The following is a 20,742-nucleotide window of genomic DNA, read 5'->3' as shown; positions in this document are numbered from 1 at the left end:
TTTTACAAAATTTCAACATCAACTTAAGCTGGGTGTGGTGAATTAATTTTCCCAAGTGGCAACATGGGAAACTGAGACTGTTGTGGAGGGCTGGACCAATAAGATGAACTCAGTTCTGCTCAATATTAATTATTCCTTTATAAGCTGCTACTGGTAAGAGTAGATGTTACAATTAGGCCCTAATTGTGGTCTCTTGGGAAAATTAATTGCCCATCCCTGAATTATTCTTCTAGAGTTAGTGTAAATGATAGACTACAATACATATAAAATATACACTATTAGACATTTTGACTCACTGTGCTCGTTACTATACGCTACAATAAAAAGGTTTGAGACAAACATACGGTCACTTTAGAGATGAAAAATTGACAAAACCACACTCGCTCACTCATGCTGTTTTTATTACTGCAAAAGCAGCTTATGTAACCTTAGAAGGCATAAATATCATTCACTTTAACACTCAACAGGGGACTACTTCCACAACTGTGGAAAAACTTAAGGGTGTGCAAAGAGAAGCAAACAGCCCCCATACACTGGGATCATATATTTTTTTGAAAAGCAAACACACAGTAGGAGATGACTCCTCACCGCTTGAAAGGACAGCGGCAAAACCAAATACAGACATTTTTCTTTCTAGCATTCTTGTGCACAGCAGCCTACAGACAAAAAGTACATATCTTCTGCTGCTCTGAAGAACTTGAACCAAAACTGTAGATGTGAGATCGGGTCTACTGAGCTTTATACTTGTGTTACAAGAGCCATTATCTTAAGCGCTTACCCAATTTAGAATTGATAGGTGGGGTCTGTGGCAGGGGTATTAGCTGAATTAAACTTCTCTGGTGATTCTTTGTAGGGTCGACAGGGGTTACCTACGTATGCGGCTGATGTTGTTGCGGGTATTCAGGCTTGTGCGTGGTACGTGTGATCATGTCCCGATCTATTAGATGCAGTGCCAGCCACAAAAACGTAGCCAGACATGCATAAGAGGAATCAGTGGTACTAAACGGACCAATCATAATTCTGGTGCGATGTATAGTTACTTATGAAGGGAGGCGCACGTCAGGTTAGGGCAAGCACTACGTTGTTGGCTTTCATAGAGGTTTGTTGTTTTGACATACCTGTGGCGAAGACTTAACAAAGTAGAAATCATGTGAAACAGACACAAGATAACCATTCACAACCTACAGCCAGTTTAGAGTCACCAGATAATCTGATGTGAATGTCTGTGGAAGAAGCCAGAGTATCTGGTGAGAACTCGCACAGGTACAGGAGAACATGCAAACTCTGTGGATTTGAACGCAGAGACCTTCCTCGCTGTGAGGTGACAGTGCTAACTGCTGTACAACTGTGGCCCTGAACTGTTAAAATATACCTTTGATATTCATTCACTCATGATGAATAATCTGTGTTAGAAACAGTGTTCATTTATGAAGTTTACATTACAGAGCAGCATTCATGAGGCACTGCAGCAGTACAATGGCCAGTTAGTAGTCCTTTTATAATGTAACAGGTCACGTTTTAGGTTTGTCTTCACACTTATGTGGTTTAATGTTTGATAATGAAGCTCTAAAAGCATCTGTTGAGTCCTATACATTAGTTTTCAACCTGTCAATTACCTGTTCGTATTATCAATACATATAGGGTGTGAGCTACACAGCATTACATTAAGTCTTCTTGTTTCCTCAAGTTTAAAGTTATTAATATAAAGAGATGTGTTATCTAGCCATTTCCGCACTTTACAATATTACATGCTGCATGTAGAATTTACATAATGCATTCAGAAATCAAGCCCACTGAAAACAGCAGCACTTATAAACTCTGGTTCTGGTTACAGCAGTGGTACAGTTATATTGTACATCTGTCTGCTTTGAATTTTTTTAACCATAAGTTGTCAGTAGTGAACATAACATTAAATGAGTTTATAAGTACTGAATATACACTGATACAACTCTCTGTTAATTCAAAGACTAATTACTCTGGCAACACTTGGCATCAAAAGGTGGATAAAATTCAGGATTGTGTCTTTCTACATGTGAGGGGGATTCATTTGTAACCATCAGGTGTGATGGAAACTGCCATCGTGTCCTCAAACATATAAAGTTTAGAAACATTTTTTGCCTTCAACACTTTTAGTACTATAACTGTATCACCTTTCCAATGTGTCTAGCCAGCAACAACCCTGGCTACATATCAACTCAGCCTTGGCAAACATGTCAAACAGCACCAAGTCCAACAAACTGAGTCCAGCTCCTGAGGGAACTGGAGACATTTGGTCATGCTGACAGTTAAGGTGTCTTTAGTAGAAATGCCTTCATCGTACGGGTACCTTCTCACCGCTTTGCTCCACTTTGTCTTCCTGCATTGCTTTGGCCCTTGGCTGCGCCCCCTGAGTTGCACTGTGTCAACTGCTTCTTCTTGGGGGCTGGGACCTTGGCTTTGCCTTTGAAAGCCTTGGAAGGATCCAGCTTGTTCAGATATAAATCCCCAGCAGGATCCGCCAAACTGAGCTCACAGTTGAAAGTCAGAGGCTGGTAGAGGGATGCCCACTGCTGCAGCAGCAACCAAGATATACATAATTTAACATAATCTATGTAACACATGGGAAAAAAACAAACCCACACAAAATGTGTTTTGAAAATACTACTTAATTTACTAATTGAGCCAGCAATGCTATATCTGATTCTGTGGAATGTATGCCACCTTATGCACATAATTATGCTCTCTGGAAGCAACTTAAAACTCAGTGCTGTGCTAACTTACTAAAATGTTACATTTGCCAGTATTGTAGTAGACTGTGAAAGAATCATCCTGAATAAAATGTATTCATACAACTGCAATGGCCTCACATGTTGTTAATAATATGAATAAATATTAAAAATACAATTTATGTCACAGCACATATTCTGAAAAAAACGGATTAGACACTTTGACTACCTTAGCCTGAGGGCTGGGGCCATATGGGGTGAAGTGATACTGCCACTCAGGCAGACCCAGATGGGTTATCATCAGTCGGTAGTAAGAGGTAAAGGTTGTGGTCAGAAAATGCCAGCGCAGAGAGCGGTCTAGAAACCATATTTCACTCCTCTGAGCAACCACACCTGAAAAATAGCAAGGATATTAACTTAAGGAACTCAGATTTTTAAAAAATATTTACATATATATATATATATATATATATATATATATATATATTATAACCTATAAGATACAATACACAAGCAGAGCACCTGGAGTGCAATTTTTGTAGACTAGGCACACTTTGCCATTCCCACCACAGGAATCCAGCTCGAAGATGCGGCTCCGGGAGTCGAAATGAGGTGCGACGGGCACACGCGCCGACCCTGACAGATAGCATTAATGAATCTTGAATAAATATTTACGGTCCAATCAAGAGCTCATTCATTAGCCTGCTTTCTGCACAACTGAGCACACGTACTGTAAACAAACATAATTGAAAGTGACGTGTTGTAATTGAGGATCCCACATGAGGATCCGGCAGGTGAATATTTACCACTTTCTGTGCCGCTCTCCTCCCAGTCTAGGTCAGCGAGTGATGGCGCATTGGGCAGAGAGAAGAGTGACACGGGCTGGAGCAGCGGGCACAGTCTGGCCACACTATTAATCATCATGCATCCTAAGGGAACACACTCACCTGAAAGACAGCACATCCACACAGTGAGGGCTGTGTGCCAAGAACATAAGAAAAGCTGCAGTGCTATTTTCATTTACAACATTACTTTAAAATACTTTAAATAAAAACAGACTTTTTTTTTCTCTTTTGAAAACTGTGAATGCAGACAGACCACATCAGGACACCTACTGTCTAGTTTAACGCTCCATGTTAGTGTAAAGCCATCAGTTGTCAGATAGAAGTCTCTCAGGTCTTCTGGTAATATACACGTGTTTTTCTGGCAAATAAACACAAAAGATGAATAACACATGACAAAAGTATACTGTACTGCCATATCAATATCTGACATCTACCATACATCTTTCTTCCCACCTGCTCCCATGACAGCAAACTCCTCTTCTCTGCAGGCTCTCTTTCTGCGAAACGCACGTCCACCACCCCAGGCATGTTCTCTGTCCCAGCAAGGACAAGTTCATGACATTTATTACAATCTATTTTTTCACAGAATTCAATGCTTTGCTAGCTAACGCTCTCAATGCATATCACAATCATACACACCAAGTATCCGAGTGATACCGAGCGTCAGCCTATCGGCAATCTTGAAGCTCTCCTTTGTTTCTTCCATTTGGGTGATTGCGATCACAAATTTGTACAAAACCCAGAATGCATCCTTTACAGATGTCTGTAGCGCATTCTTCCCCTTGCTCCAAATAGCTCATCTGCGGACGTAAGCGGAGGGAGAAGGGACGCAAAACGGACATGAATTTGCACCAATAGAAAGCCACCCTTCTACAACGCAACCAATGAGATTTTTGCTTGTAAGAGAAAGGCGGGACATCTATTCCTTAGCAACGCTTGGCTCCCTGGGAGTGGTGGCGGTTGATTCAACATGGCGGCAGCAGCGAAAAGAAGTGGAAATTCGGGGATATTTTGGATGAATGGCGGTACGCTGACTTTTATCGAGCTACATTAGCCTTATCCAACACTTCACAGTTGTATATATCTTACAGGAAGACATAAAGCTTTTCGAAGTAGAGTTATAGTGTTACTTTTACGTCCGTACTAGAAAGTTGTTTTCTCTGAGGAAGTGAGAGAGCTTGTAGCTAAGATAAAGATAGCTCACCTAACCACTTATTTCAAGTTGATTTTGGATAGTTTGTTATTGATGATAACGGTATTCATGCTACCTCTCACACTGAGTTAGTCCTGCTAGGTCTCCCAATACAGAACAGAGCAAAAATAACACTGTAAAAGCCATCTGCAGCTGTTTAATTTGAATGTTAATTTGAGTGTCTCCATCCTCTTTTTGTTATGCCCACACAGTGTCAGATGATGAACAGCCTTTGGTGTTTATTCGTGGTGAGTCCAGTGATAAACAGTTTCTGAAAACTGTAAAACTTTATATAGAGTGGCTCTTATTGTTGTCCTCTTAACATCCTCAGGGGTGGACGGAGAGGTGAAGACTCAGGCCCCTTTTAACCTGAAACCACTCAGTACCAGTACATCCAAGAAAAGAGGCCACAAGATGGGAGTGAAGAGCACTTCTGACTGCAAAAAACAGGCCAAGCAAAGGAGAGAAGTCAAAAACCAAAGTGATCACTCAGGGGTTTATACTAAGGAGGACGTGTCTGTTCACCACAATGCTGCTGTGATGACACCTCAGACTTTTCTTCCGGTTTCACAGGTATCATAGGATTTTTTTCCCCATGCGGCTGAACTTTTTTGATTAAATGGCAATATGTAATGCACTGAATTTAAATTCATATAGTACTTTTTTTTGTCTCAAATAAACCCACTGGCCACTTCATTAGTGACGCTTTGCTAATATCAGGTTGAACACCCTTTTGACTTCTGAACTGCCTTAATTCTTTGTGGCATAAATTCAACAAGGGGCTAGAAAGATTCCTTAAAGATTTTTGTCCATATTGATGTATTAGCATCACACAGTTGCTTCAAATTTGCCACTTGCACATCAATATTGTCAATCTCCAGGTTCGCCAAAACCCAAAGGTGCTCTTTTGCATTGTGAGCTGGTGACTTTTGGGGCCATTTGAGTAGTGAACATCATGTTCATGAAATCAGTTTGAGATTATTTGAGCTTTGTGACATGTCATGTGACATGTCACTGAAGATAGTACACTGGTCATAAAAAGATGGACATGGTTAATACTCAGGTAGGCTTTAGTGTTACACCACTGCCATCATGCTAATACAATGCAGGATGGATTCATTCTTTAATGTTATTTACTCCAAATTCTCAGACTACCATCTGAATACCACAGAAGAAATTGAGACTCATTAGACCAAGCAATGTTTTTAAATCTTCTATTGTCCAATCTGATGGTTTGAAATGAAGCAGGTCAACTAGACTGCATGAATTGCTGTCATATGATTGGCTGATTTGAACCTAACAAACAGATGAATTTGTTTAATATAGTGGCCAGTGAGTGTATATAGAAACAGTACTGCTACTCTTTATTATTAAATCTGTATGTTTAACTCTTACTCTCATATTCTTAAAGGTCATTTCTGAAGTCAGCAAAGCAAAGAGTGAGGTCTGTCTGAAAGACCTTTGTCCTGAAGATAAGCGACGAATTGCAAATCTCATTGAAGAACTGGCTAGGTATCCAACGTTATTATTTTTTATGAATTTAACAATTTATAGTGATGGAAATTAAAATGTATTGTATTAACTCCTCATATGTTTTCCTTCTTTTTTTTTTTTAAATTTTTTTTCTTTTGTTTCCCTGTTCTCTAGAGTGAGTGAGGAGAAAGAAGAGTCGGTGCGGCGTCTGAAAGATGAACAGGGAAATTTTGAATGCAAGATTCAGCAGCTAGAGCAACAGAACCAAATCATAGCACACGAAAGGGAAAGTATCCTTTCAAAGCAAGCAGACAGCTGCAATGTATAATGCCCTGCTTTTCCTAATGGGCCATATGAAGTGAATTTTTTTTTTTTGAAGTGAAATGATAAGGCTGTGGATACTCTTTTGAGAGCTGCATTGGGTTATGTTTATAATCAGTGAAAGCAGATCTGCTCATCTCGTTCTGTCTGAATGTTTGTCAGACAACTTGACCTTCTTTAATGATGTTTGTTTAAACTATTTTGGAACATGCATCTTCACGTGATAAGGCTGCTGCAAAGACACCAAAAAGGAGTTATTGTGCTAAAGCTGATGTTTAAAAAAACCCAAAAGTAAAATATATTTAAGAAAAGACATTTCATAAAGCCAACACCTTGTGGCTCATTATGGTACTTACTGTATATGATTGTATTGTGTGTGCTGTTCAAAAAGAAAGTCTGCAGGGGGCAGTGTTGTCTCAGGCAAGGCTATGTACAGTCTTTGGGCAAGAACCTTCAATCTGATACAAAAGGCAGAGAAGTAGAGCAGATGAATTTATATTACTTGATGTCTGCTGCAGTTGTCTTTTGCGAGTGCTTGTAGCTTATCCGCTGTTGTGTACAGAATCAATTTCATGGTTGGAGCCGTGCCCTAAACCATCTAAATCATCTTATCATCCAAAGATGAATTTTCATATTCACAGAGAAGACCACAGTATTTGCTTTTTACCATGTTTTTTTGTCACCCTCCCATACTATTCAGTGTTAGAGAATATCTCTCAGTTTCTCCTGTAGAAAATGAGATCAGACAGGTCAGCACCTGATTCTTGTTGGTCTAACATGTTTAACGGTGCTAGAGTTGTAATGCTACACCCCAATCTGCTGTCTTCATAACAATTCTGCTCAGGTCAAACTAGAGTATGGCCAGCAGTCAATTTAGGTTAAAAACACTGCGAAATATGAAGAGTAATTGACCCGGCTGGTAAATTGCACGACTGGCAACGGCGGCGGGGAAAATTAGGAAAGCACAACTCAATTAAAGGCACTTTGGCTTGGAGACTTGGCATTTACACCAAACTTCTAAACTCCATTAAAAAGGTATTTGAGAGGAAAAAGTGTTCGGATCCAAGCACCTCAGGGGGGGGAGAACGTAGTCTTTTAAAGTGTGTGCAAGAGTCACGAAGGCTCTTCTCAGGCAGAAGGTTTCGGCACTTCTCCGAAAGGTTAAGGAGACACCAAAGGCAAACACACTGAATGAGAGTCTTGTCAAGTCTAATTCCATTACGCCTTAGCTTATCTTATCTCACCAAGATTCAGGGATGTCAGGGGTATAAAGAATGTAGGACTATACCTTAGCCCCAAGCCAACTAGGATGAGAAGGAAAAGTACCCTTGATATTTGGGATGTTCAGCTGACATTTGGAGCTGACTGGCACACAGGGCTGAATTTGTGTTTCAGATAGAAAGGATGCTTTTTTACTTCAGGGCATGTTGGCACGAGCACAAGTCAAGGTGGCGTTAGTAACATGGTATACTGTTTTACTTTCTGTATCCAGAACAAGGCACAGCAGGTGCTACATCTAATGCCACTTATTGAGCTGAAACAATTGGAGGGAATCCTGAGGCCATGGAGAGAGGGACATAACAGTTCTGCTACGTGTTACTAAAATGGCATTTGATAGAGGAATGCATTGGCATTGGCATTCCTCTATCACAGGAGTGCTAAATCCATTTCTGGCCTTAAAGGTTTCAATGTGTGACATTTACAATGCGGAAATCTAATTTTATCAAGTGTGCTTTTTGTGATAAGCATACATCAGATGCTTGCTTTTGGATAAATTAAAATTTGTTATGTTTTAGGGGTTATGATGATTTGGTCTTGTTGTTGTGTAACTCACCTTTTATTCTTGGAAGTAGTGCAGTAGTCCTTTACAATAAATTACTACCTACCAGTGGGTAAATACGACAACTTTATATTTGAATATATAGCCATTCTTTCTGCAGGAGTATAATAAAAGTGAATGGAACCAGTTGTGAGCCTAATGTAAAATAAATAACGCTTAATAAATGTAAAAAAATTTTTATGGACCTTGTGTGTTTTAAGCTTTGGTAGGTGTGCCATTTGACATATTCCATAGACACCAGCCAGTTTGTACTGATGCCAGGTCATGCATCTGTGCCTCAGAACTGCTATTACTTTAGAGTTCTGATCAATGAGTCTCGAAGATGGCTGAGAATGGTTTTCTTCATCTTCACTCTTGGAAATTTCCAGACATTTTCTAAAATAACTGTAAGATGATGTGTGGAGTTATGTATTGGTTTATTGTGAGATTTGGCATTCATGTCTCTTTTTCAGATTCAGCAGTATTGAAGCAGTAATGTAAACCGTCTCCTTCTATTAATTCCCCGCCATTTCTCCCTTACACACATTCATACTCTCACACATATTCACACATCGGTCTCCGCCCCCATACCTCTCACATTCCAGCTCAGGCTCAATCTGTTTGGCACACTGTGCTAAAGCAGGTTTTAAAATATTCCCCCCTCCTGTGCAAATTTGTTCCACCTTGAAGTGGATTTCATTATTTCATTTGAGCCTCGGCCTGACAGGGAAGTGAATCATTTTGACAGACCCCGTCTGAAGCCTCTTCAACCCAAGCCCTTGATTCTGAGTATTTTTGGAGCAGGGGGGAGGAGTAAGTCATTGTTGGCACTTTGCAGCTCTGATGTAAACTAGGGGCTTGCTGAGAGCTTGGCCCCCATTGGCTGATGTCCAAGGCTGTTGAGGAAGCATGTTTAGTGTAGCGACGGGCTGAGAAGTGGAATCTTATCAGTGTTGCGCCACTCGGTTCAGATTACCTAGCACTTGCTATCCAGGGACTGCATTACCCTGTCAACACATTAACACATTAACACATGTTATGTTCATCTATGCACTGGGATGATATGATGCTGCAGCCTGCTTGGGTGTTCAGCACAGATGGACTTGTGTGTTTTAGATTGCGTGTGGTCTCTGCTTTGTATGCTGACATAAAGTGGGAATTGCCTTTTATTGTGGTAAAATATGCATTTAAAAAAAACCCAAAAAAAAAAACCCTGAACACACTACACATTACCTTGGATTGCAGTGAGGTTTAGTCGTATAAGCATGTTCACCATCTCCCCTTTAGGACTTTTATTCATGCTGCATAAATAGACCTCCCAACACAGGTTTACATGATGTGATGTCCTTGTGATGTCCTTAAGTTCTGTGTATGGAACTGCTTCCATGGAGATCAGTGAGGCAGTAGAGGAGCCCTAGTTAGACGGAGGGTTCAATCAAAACATTTCCTCGCATTTTTCTAGTGTTTATGGAAGCTGTTGCATTGCTTTTGTCTGGTGTCTGGTCCTCAATTCAAAGTCGTCACCACTCTCTTCTCTTTCCCTGTGTCTCATTTCCACAGCCTGATTGAAGTCTTCTAACAACCAAAGTGTTTTCTTATGGAGTGTTCTGCCAACTATTCCTTCAATAAGACTCTTCTTTGAACTTTGATTTTCTCTTAAAATGAGGGTTTCTTTTCCAAATGGATGCTGAGAAACTCATCAGCTGGGGGAGCAGGGGCACCATCATAAAAAGATATGGCCTAGAGGAACACACTTTATGGTCAGCTTGGGTGGGAGTGTGTGTACTACTTGCTTTATTGTAGTGTTTGTGTGCGGGCTGTTTACAGTGCAGGTGGGGAATTTGTGCTCTCGTGTCTTGCTGTTTTTATGTTTGTACTAGAGAGTCAGATTGACAATGATTATTGAATGTGTGCGAGTATGTCTGTGTGCAGTCTCTCCATTCTCATGCTCATTATCTTTGTATGTGCGGGTGTGGTGTGGTGCTGCCACTGTCATTAGTGGGGCTCCTGAGGCGCAGCAGTAGTCCCGCTCCAGATTAGTTTTCTTGTGTCTGCCAGCTCTCTGTCTGGCAGATAGCCTGGCGTGGCATTGCCCAGCTCAGCTCAAAACAGCTTGGCCCTGCCCAGATGGTGAAAGCTCTGTGCCACAACAACAACTTTGATTTTGCTGGACTCTTCCCTGTCTCTGTTTTCAGCTTTGCCTTTTCTCTACTTTTCTGGTCCAATGTGTAATTGATTACGGAAACAAGGTTTTAATTCAGATTGTCGATCTAAATCCAGCATCTTCGAAGTAGCACAGGAGAAACTTTTCTTTTACCAAAACTACTTCTCAGCAAAAATTTAACTCATCAAAGAGCTACACGTTAGGGATTTGTAAGATTTATTTATTTTGAATAAAATGAAAACTCCTTCCTATTTGAATAAAATAGTGAAGCCAGAATTTCTTTCAGTCACACAATTTGATGGAACTCGCTGCATGATTTCTCAGCCAAATCTGGGGTGGTGGTTATGTTTTACTCTAAGGGTTTCTTTTGTTTCAGTTTAGCTGTTGTTCTACTTTGTTAGTTACTTAACCCTTGGTCCTCCAGGTCTGCAGCAGCAGTACAAAGAGTGCCAGGAGCTGCTTGGGCTCTACCAACAATACATTTCTCAGCAACAGGCAAAGCTCAATCAGTCCATTGCCCAGCTTAGCCAGCCATCAAGTCACAGCAAGGTAAGATATGGGATAAAATGGTTGTATGTGTGTGTGTGTGTGTGTGTGTGTTATAGGTTGTATGTACACACATTTCCTATTATGTTTCTATTGCAATGGAAAATGCACAATAAAATGACAGCCATTCTCCTATGGGAGCCACATTCAGGCAATAGCCCTGTTTGCCATCAGTCACATACAAAAAAATCCAGTGGAAACACATGCAAGAGGCATTGTTCCATGGCCAAGTGCCATAATAATTTATAACAAATCACTACAGTCCACTTCAGTCACTACCTCAATATGACTACAACCTAGTAAAAACTCTCTCAAGGTGACACTTTAAAGGCGAAGATGCCTCTCTGGCTGCAGCCTCTGTATGAATGGATGACTTGGCCAACCTCATTGTCCGCAGTGGCTCTGAATAATGTGTGTTTGCCTGCTCTCTGACCCTCAGCAAATTAGTCACAGTCTCTTTCTCAGTCTACTATAAAATGGGCTTTTCTCCTTATGTTTATCTCATAATGTTCATGATCTTGGCTCACCTGTCACTTGTGTTTAGCTGAAAAACACAGGTTTATCCCTTTTATGTTATAGCTATACAAGGTCCATGGTGAAATCACCACTTTAGCACAGGAGGATCATCAGTGTCACCATCATATCATTTTCATTACCAGTGTCTACAGAGCACGTGCTCACCTACTACCTTTTATATGAACTGTTCTTTGGTATCTCTTAACTCAGTACACAGCCACAGTAATTATGTGCACAAATGGAAGGAAGTAGACCAAAAAAGATGCCTTGGGTCGCAGCAGCTCACATAGAGTGCAAGTGAAATGTGAGTTCTTGTGAAATTGCTCTTGCAAGCAAATGGGGAGCTTTTACGGCACATAGTAACGCGAGCAAATTAGGTTGCTAAGCGAGGCCTAATTCCGTATTGGTAAATTTCAGCTTTGCAGCCAGCTCTAAATTAAAGTTTTATGGAGCAGTCGAATGTTTTGGCTGAAAAACTCCCATCAGTTTTTCAGAGGCTTCCTTAATGGGCCAAAATACATTAATTGTCCTCTTTGTTCTCTGTCCAGGTGCACAATAGTGAGGAACTCCCCAATAGGACATCTACAAGCAGAGCTAATAGCTCACTCTTTGATGGCTCATACCTCAGTCACGCTGCTACTGGAGGACCACAAGCTCGAGCATACAGGAATGGTTATGGAAGAAGAGGAGCAGTACGGACATTTAGGAGCACTGCTTGTCTTTCTTGTGATGGACCGTTAAGTCCAACTCATGGGCCAGTCATACAGCATAATTGTCAAAAAATGGAGTGCAGGGGCCCACACTCATCCCACAGATGTGACTGTTGTGAATGCAGGGATCAAGGCGCTGTCTGTGGAACACAGCAGCAAAGAATTCACAGTTCCTCTCATCTGGGCCACCATGATACCTTTAACCAAGATGAGTGCAAAAGGTACAGTATTCAGCCATAGTCTATTATTCCACATACCAGCATTACTTTCCTTTTTTCATGTTGAAAATTTTAGCAAGGCACAAAGGAGATGGCATGTAACATGCATTTGCACATAGGCTCCATAGTGGGAATATCATGGACTCTGGGGCCAAGGAAGCTCTGACCAGGCCTCTGCTGGGTCAGGAGGACTGGGAGGAGAAGAGGCACCAGCTGCTGCTGCAGAAGATGCAGTTAGAGATGGAGAGAGAGAGGCTGCATACACGCCTGGCAGAGCAGGAGGAAAGGCTCCAGAGACAGAATCAGCAACTACAGCAGTCACATCTTGATTACAAAAGGTAGAACGGTATCTGCTGTTGACGGTAGTTACTTTGGTACATACATTACGTGTCTGCAATCCTTGGTCTTTTCATATTTTGTGTCATCCTCTGTACTTTAGTTTATACCATTGCAGACTTTTTTAACTTGCTATATCTTTGTTAGGTTTCAACCAGCTACTCAAGCTGAGCTCAGCACCTCTAATACTAGGAGTGATGTTACAGAAGTGCAGAATCCTTCGCACCAAGATATACCCTCCAGGTAAAGCAATTTTTGTCATATACAGATATTGCACACCAACCAGACACATGTGAAAGGAACAATAATGCATTTTGTATGTTGTCTACAGTGTGTGTGATGATGCAGGAGTACATCCTGGAGGACAGAGCTTGCATGAAAAACATCCAGAAACTGTACCTAATCCTCTGAACAATGGCAGTGGTAAGCTTGTATTTTCAATTAATCAATAAAGTGTTTGCACAGTTTAGCTTGAAACAGGGGAACAGTTTAGCTTGAAATACATATTTTAGCACTCTCATGTATCACTAAAATACCTTGTTAAATTTTTAATAAAAAAAGAAAATATATCATTTTCTTGACCTCAGAATATTTAAAACGGCCCACAAAGGACATGGCCACATCTCCTGCTGAATCACCTGCAAGCCTGAGGAAGCACACATCAGTATCTGCAATCCAAAAGACTCCAGACACCAGGTAACAAACATCATTAAACAATTTAATAAACATTTATTGTAATAGTTTGTAAGTTCATTAAAGTGCTGTACAATGTTTATAAGGGTGGTCCATTTATAGCAATTATATTGGATAATGTAGTTCTCAGAAGAACAGTCTGTGTGATTGAATTATTTATGTTAATGTGTTAAAGTGTTACAGTGTCCAGCATAATATTTTTCCCCTATACTACACAAGAAATATTAAATTTTATGTTCGAAATCTAAATCGAACAAATATTAAGTAACTAAAGCTCCAAAGTAAATGTAGTGGAGTAAATGCTATACCCCTTTTTAGACTCGCCCATGATTTGTGTATTGCTGGGCTGGGGTAGCTGCTGTCTGCCTCCAGCAATCATTACAAAAAGTCAGCCAAATTTAAAGATTGTGGCAAACTAAACAAGCAGTTCCTCTGCATATCTTGACAGCTTTCATTTGAACAACTTCTTAGTTCGTTTGTGCTGCTGCTGTGTAAAATGCACCAGTTGTGGGTTGGAGCAGCTGAAAAGTAGCTTTTCTTCACATTTAATCTAACTGAACATTTGGTGTGTTGTAGGACTTATTGGTATACTGACTGTAAGAAAAAACACTTCTCATGTGTGAGAGTACATGATCACTGAAAAAGCCTTCACTGACCCCAACAGGCCAGCAGTTGGCCAGTCAGGGTCCCCAACATACTTTATTATTATGTATGTATTTATTTATTAACTGACCTGTCGCCATCAGGCCACCAGTTATGGTGAATCCTGTGCCAGCAGATTTGTGATGAAAAACATATATGAACAACATAGTTGTTCATCATCATCATCATCATCATCATAATAATATCAACATAGTTCAAACATCTGAAGGATGTAAGAAGTCATGAATCTGTGTTTATCTAAAATTCTGAACTGAGGGTCCTCGGGTTAAGGAATGTTTTCCAAAAGGAATTATGGGTGAAATAAAGGTAGCAGCTTAGAAACTGAGGGGATAAATTGGAGTGTTTTATTAGTGGTCTGTGGCAGCGAGTGTCTTTTCCTCCTGTTTCCAACAAAAAGATTACAGCAGATTTAGAATACAAGTATTAATTTTTTTTCCTGGGCTTGCTGTTGCTGCAGTGTTTGTGGTTAAATGATGACTTTTCTTAGTCTAGCTAACTTTTCGAGCTGCGAGAAGCTAATTGAAGCTTTTTACTGGGCTAGCTAGTGCTGTGGCCAGCCTGTCAGGAGACATGCTGCGTTCCATTAGTCGGCCTAGCAGGGATCCTGCAGCAGGTGTAATTGAACAGACTTCTGGATGCACACACTGCCCCCCCCCCCCCCCCCCCCCTTCTCTCTCAGCCACAGAAATGAGACGAAGAAAGCAGAAGTGAGGGAGAGATGTTAAAAGTGTGTTTGAGGGTGAGAGTATTGGATAAAGTGAAAAATGGGAAGCGAGGAAAGGTAGAGCAGGTTCAGATGGATAGTAGTGGAAACGGTGAGAAAGATGTAAGAAGGGGGGAGAGGGGATTTTAGGACAGGGATGAATCACTGAGTGCAAGCATTTCCTAAAAATGCAAAGGACTCTGTACATGGAATAGTAATTAACCTGACTGTGTGTTGTCTTAATGCGTGTGCAATGTGCATGTTCAGTTGGACTCCAAGGCCGCAGTGGAATTAAATGCAAAAAAAAAAATATCAGATGCTAAAAAATAATTTGTGATTCTGCACAGCTTTCCTTTAAAGCCATTATTATTTCCACCCTGGAGCAATTCTTTTCTGTAATGTCAGATTTCCTCTACCTTCTTGTAAATGCAGTGGTAGATAGCAGATACACTAGCTGTGAGACAGCCTCCCCCTCCTTGTTTTGAAGGATAGTTCTTCAAAACACCTCGAAGTTTCCAACTTCTGACGATTAACTCTTAAATAAAGCAGCGCCTGGTCCAAGTTGAACTGTGAGCTCTAGCAGATGCCCATTAATTCCAGCAGGGGATCTGGAGTATCAGATCTTATTACCATTCATTTTCACCTCCAAAGCCTATTAAAATTGTTCTACTCTTAGATACACAATGTCTTCTTCTTTTTTTTTTTTTGGTGCCAGTAATGAGGAAGTCTGTGCCTCAGATGCCTTTTGTGGTTTTCCTGCAACATGTTTTTTTTCATGTGCATCTTTTCAGATATTTATAATCCTTTGGTAATCCACTGAATCGTATTAGACATATGTCTTTCCCTTAGCTGGTGTTCAAAATACGGAGCATAAAAATAGTTGTAAAAGAATTCAGTGAATGAAGTGAAGGCAATATGTTGTTGCTCTGAGCTCATCAGAAACCTGTCAGAGCGGCCTGACTTTAGCAGATCAGTAATGTGTGGTTTGGTGCTAGTTTTCAAAAATACTTATTTTCTTCTGTGGCGGGGGGGGGGAATCTTCAATCTTTTATAGCTTTGGTTAGTGAATCATGGGAACAACCACATCACGTTTTGATATTTTAGGTTGTTTAAAGAAAGACTGGCTTTGTTATCACTATTAAACTTGTGTTTTATTTAAATAACATTAAAGATAAAAAAACAAAACAAAACCAAACAAAAAAATCTTACTGAAAAATTCCCCATGTTACCTGAAGCGTTCTCCTTCACTTGGCAACAAAATGGCTCTTGTAACCATCTAATCTTAACCAATTCGATGTTGATGTGCAAATTGCACAACCAAACTCAGGTTAACATTAAGTGACCTTTTTAATCCTTTCATGAATCCTGTGCTAGTTAGTAATGAGACAGTTCCAGCGCACACCGCCCATCTCATCTTGATCCTTCCTGCCATTGCCCGCCTGCTATTGATTGGCTGGGAAATTGACATGCGGGATATACGCAGTGGCCATTATAGGTTTTTTATCTTACTGTTTGGACTGCAAATGAAAAGAGGCGCCGGGGCGAGACGGCTATCTTTAATGAAAGAGAGAAGCCAAACAAGCAGTGAAAGTTATGAGTGGGAAGGAGGTGGTGAGTAGCATATGCTGAAGAAGTTTTCTGAAAATTTTTTATCTGGCGTCATGGAGCTAGAAAAGAGAAACAGAGGCTCTGTAACTGTTAAATTGGGGAAAATGAAGTCCAGTAGTTGTGTTTTTTTTATTTTATTTTTTTTTATCGTACTCTGAAGACTTCTTGGTATACGAGTTTGAAGCATTTAAAAAGTATTTGAAAGCAGAGCAGTGCACATCTACTGTTTCACAGTATTCATTATAACACGTTTTTAAATTTCAAAATCAAGGTGAAACTTTGTCCGAGTCTCCTTTCTGTTACATTTCCTGTCCTATGGATAAAACTACTAAATGCTTTATGCTGGCAACGTGATGTCTCCAGATGCTCTCAAAATGACCCGACATTCCAGGTCCAAAGCCTTTTTTTTTTCTCCTTTTTTTTTAAAAACAGTGACAGAAACGTGTGTTGCTGCTACTGCTGTCCATGCATTTTATCTGTAAGCACACAGTAAAAATGATTCTGCCAGGACTCCCTTGGGAGATATAAATATCCAGCAGCAATTCACAACTTTACTTCATGCAAACTGGAGCCAAGAAATGAAGTTCTTTGTCGCACCGTATACCCCCTCTGAAAATCTATTGGCATTCTTCTCTTTGGCCTTCATGCAATCTCTGTGCCAGCAGCCCTCCCTCGCCCTACCCATTGCCACCCCCCCAATACTGCTGCCCAAACTATACCCCCTACCCCCCGCACTACCCTTGTTATAGATTGTGACCGCCGGTAAGTGATGCATTATTCATTACCAACATGTCGTTTGTTGATGGATGGCTGTTTGAGAGCCCTGTCCGTTAAATAAATCAACAAATAAAAATGCAAATTCTCACATTTCGAGCGAAGCAACCCAGCCAAAGTCCCTCCCCCACATTCCCTCTCTGCCTCCATCTCTATCCACAAAGCAGCAGTCATTTCCAGACTCTCTCTTACAAGCGGGCACACACACACACTCCTTCTCACTCATGCTCTCAGACTTTCTCCTCTTTTCTCCTTTGCTGTTGACAGGCAGGAGACCAAATGAGGAAGACAGATTTACTTAGTTGAGCTTCTTTTCTTGTTTTTTTTTTTTCTTCCCCCAATCAAATCCCTTTGCTCAAACATGTACATACATGAATTCATGTTGCTAAAGCAAAATATAGCCCTTTAAAAGCCTTTTCGGCTATTGATATGTGAAGCCTGAAGTTAGTTTGAAAACATGACATATCAAGGTCCATAGTTACGTGTTGAGGAACATAAATGCGCCCTGATTGGAAGTTCCACCACTGCGTCTGTGTGCTGACCACCCGCATGCATATCAACAAGTACATCCCAAGGATCGGCCTTACCTGGGAGAGCTGTGTGCAGAGCCGCGCAATGCAAATCGATGCGGCTTTAAACGAGCAGAGAATTATGTTAGCAACATCAGTCGAGCGTGCTTTAAAGAATTCATGTTTTGTATCTGGAATGGCCGTCGTTCGACTGTGTATACACTGAATAATTTATCAAACCAGCCAGACTGAGGGATTGAATCTCTATTAGCTTAATCTCCCCTGTTTTGGTTTATTTATTTCACCGCACATTCCCCTCATTTCTATTCCAGGGGAGAAGGCACTGGGTTCTCTCCCCCTTGTTCTCTCACACCTGCAAGAAACTGTGTTTTTCTGCTGGGACGCCCCAGTGGTTTTGACTTGTTAACGCTGCTTGTTAGGGTTCAGTAGGCACTTCACCAAGAAAGATTTGTTAACACTTGTATGAAAATATTTGTCGTTCACCTTTCAGTTGTTAACACAGACCATAAGAAAGCAAAACTCTCACCCAAGTGTTTTTTTTGCTTTGTTTTTAGCTCTAACTGGATGTTGCTTTGTACATTTGTGATGTCAGTCTCTCAGCTTGCACTGTTTATGTGCCCTCATACTTAAGCAGAATGTAACTGGCAGGCTTTCTGTGTGCATTCCTCTGCTACAATGAAACCACAGTGAGAAAGCTCATTTAAAGTGCTGCCTCTCTACAGGGCTCATAAATGTAGCCTGTGTCAATTCAACCTTTGAAACAAGCTGTGGAGACTAAAAAAGCAAAACAAAAACAACCCCCCCCCCCAAAAAAAAAAAAACCCTAAATGAAATCAAAGCAACAGCAACAATGGGGGGGAAACCTAACCTTTTTTCTTTTTTTCAGGTTGGACTTTTCTCTGGTTGAGTTATTGGATATCTTTAGTCCTGTTTCTGCACCTGAGCAATGCAAGACAACCACTCAAAGAGCCAGAGCATTGCAACACAGACCGGCTCATACTGCCCCCAAATCAGTGAGCCGAACCATGCTTACCCCTGGTGGACCTCGTCCTCAGAGCACTCAGCAAGACCTGGAAGAAAGCAAAATACTAGAAGATATTTTCTTCATTTGCTGACGAAAAAAATGAGGAGCATGAAAAAGATTCAGTCACTGGATATTTACCAGCTGTGTCCATTTTTTTTTTTTTTTAAATAAATGTTTTTCATTTAACTTTTTATTGGCTTTCTAAAATCAGAATCAATGTGACACGGTGTGCATAGATTGTGATATTGGTAGAATTTTTTTTAAATACTATTAAATGTTTATTTTTCAAGCCTCGTTTGTAAAAAAATTGCCAATATGACATATAATTTTCCACTGTGCATCTGGCTAAAGGATGCAAATTTTATAAATCTCTGATTTACTGGAAATATTATACATAGTCGGTTCCATACACGTGGCAACTATCCTGTAGCAGACAACTGGTGCCACTGTGTAAACCCCAAAGTAACCAGGGTAATCTTATATTAAGAAGTTACCAATCAGCAGTAATTATGACACAACACAGAGTATTTTATTCTAGACTGTGCTTTATTATTGGGCTAAGCTGAGACGCATCATTCATTTAGAATTACAAAAGAAGAGTCCAGGGGACCAGAGAATGGTGCAGTCTGGAGAGACGGGGGCGGGAGCCTAAAGCGCGCTGCCCATCAGAAGCTTGGCTCATCAGGAACCTGGCAAAGCTTAATATGCAACATTCATCACCCCCCTCCATATGTGCTGAAATTGGGAAATAGATTTCCAGAACACTTTGAAAACCACATGAAGTAAAATGTGATTCTAGCAACACTACTGAGCTTTAGAAATAAAAATCACTGATAACAGCACCGAAAAAAAAAAAATGATAGGAACTCAAATTTCTTTTGGATGAAATAGTGCAGTTTTCATTGAATTTTGTTCTCGGTAGAACACGTGAGTTGAACAAGATCAGAGCTCTGTTGAACAAAATGAAGCACAATGGGGAGAATAGGAAGGGAAGGGAATACAGTTTTCAAAAGTCGTTTACAATAAACCAGACATTAGTTCATTAAATATTAGCAGCAACTTATACTGACCTCAAGGCGTTTCTTCTGATTGAACAGTTGATTTAAGATGTGTTTAACTAGGGATTACTATTTCCCCCACTTTGCTTAACGGTGGCATCTTATTTTGAAACGATCTTTTAACAAAGCTTTTCCTTTTTTCTTTTTTTTTTAAATGAACAGAACAGTATGCATTTATAATTACAAATATACATAAGGCTTTAGTGTTGTACTGCATTGTTGTGAGTAGTTTGCAAGCCACAGGAAAAATGTAGAAGCAGTCTTAGTAGTGGTTAAACTTCCAATACTTGAGCGGTAAGATGTGTCGCGATTCAAGGTAACGCTTGCAAGCAAACAGATCAGTGTCAGTAATGAGAGCTCAGATCTTGGCTCAAACAGCACAAATAAATAAACAAATAAATAAACAGACAACGAAATAAATAATTCAAATCTGTCTTTGACATCACTTGGTCAAAAGGAGCGTTTTTCTCCGTCATCAAAGAAGTTCTGAAGGCATGGTCCTGCAGACAGGAACAATGATCATCTGTGGACCACAACAGTGGCCCATGCATGTCATATAAAAACTATTTGGTCACGTACCAACTCATAAAAAAATAATGCCATGAAAGCATGCTTATCATCTCAGACATGACTTATAAATAAATATCTAAACAAACAGATAAATGAATAGAACCCATTAAAGTATTTCTTTTTTGTTTTTTTTATAAAATAGGTCAATGTGTGTCTAAGCTCTAACTGAGGTCAATGCTCTCCCTGACTGTATTCTGGATAAATGCCTTGGTCAGGTCCTACAGTTTGTACCGTATCCTAGCGACTATTTTTTTTTGTACCTGGTTTTAATGAG

The 20,742-nt window shown here is 40.3% G+C and overlaps 2 protein-coding genes across 3 annotated transcripts; one reads left to right on the top strand and one right to left on the bottom strand.

Annotated features, from left to right (window-relative positions):
• Window positions 1-2,330: 2,330 nt before the first annotated feature.
• Window positions 2,331-4,362, bottom strand: tpgs2 (tubulin polyglutamylase complex subunit 2). Of its 2 annotated transcripts, XM_063474525.2 has the most exons (7): window positions 4,190-4,362; window positions 4,004-4,083; window positions 3,821-3,908; window positions 3,512-3,652; window positions 3,228-3,341; window positions 2,935-3,098; window positions 2,331-2,549 (listed from the first exon to the last, which is right to left on the bottom strand). In XM_063474525.2, the coding sequence occupies exons 1-7, from the start codon at window positions 4,254-4,256 to the stop codon at window positions 2,331-2,333; spliced, it is 873 nt and encodes a 290-aa protein (XP_063330595.1). In that variant the 5' UTR covers window positions 4,257-4,362. The 2 variants fall into 2 exon arrangements, with proteins under 2 accessions (XP_063330595.1, XP_063330596.1); XM_063474526.2 differs by lacking the exon at window positions 3,228-3,341.
• An 88-nt stretch (window positions 4,363-4,450) lies between these two features.
• On the top strand, window positions 4,451-19,134 carry kiaa1328 (KIAA1328 ortholog). Its single transcript, XM_063473139.1, has 12 exons — window positions 4,451-4,575; window positions 4,955-4,990; window positions 5,074-5,315; window positions 6,154-6,254; window positions 6,390-6,505; window positions 10,944-11,068; window positions 12,130-12,512; window positions 12,629-12,847; window positions 12,993-13,088; window positions 13,177-13,268; window positions 13,433-13,541; window positions 18,703-19,134. The coding sequence occupies exons 1-12, from the start codon at window positions 4,521-4,523 to the stop codon at window positions 18,929-18,931; spliced, it is 1,803 nt and encodes a 600-aa protein (XP_063329209.1). The 5' UTR covers window positions 4,451-4,520; the 3' UTR covers window positions 18,932-19,134.
• Window positions 19,135-20,742: the final 1,608 nt, after the last annotated feature.

The sequence above is a fragment of the Pelmatolapia mariae genome, linkage group LG5 (assembly GCF_036321145.2).
Source record: "Pelmatolapia mariae isolate MD_Pm_ZW linkage group LG5, Pm_UMD_F_2, whole genome shotgun sequence".
NCBI lineage: Eukaryota > Metazoa > Chordata > Actinopteri > Cichliformes > Cichlidae > Pelmatolapia > Pelmatolapia mariae.
Note: the sequence above shows the minus strand (reverse complement) of the source record. Positions and strands in the feature narration are given on the sequence as shown.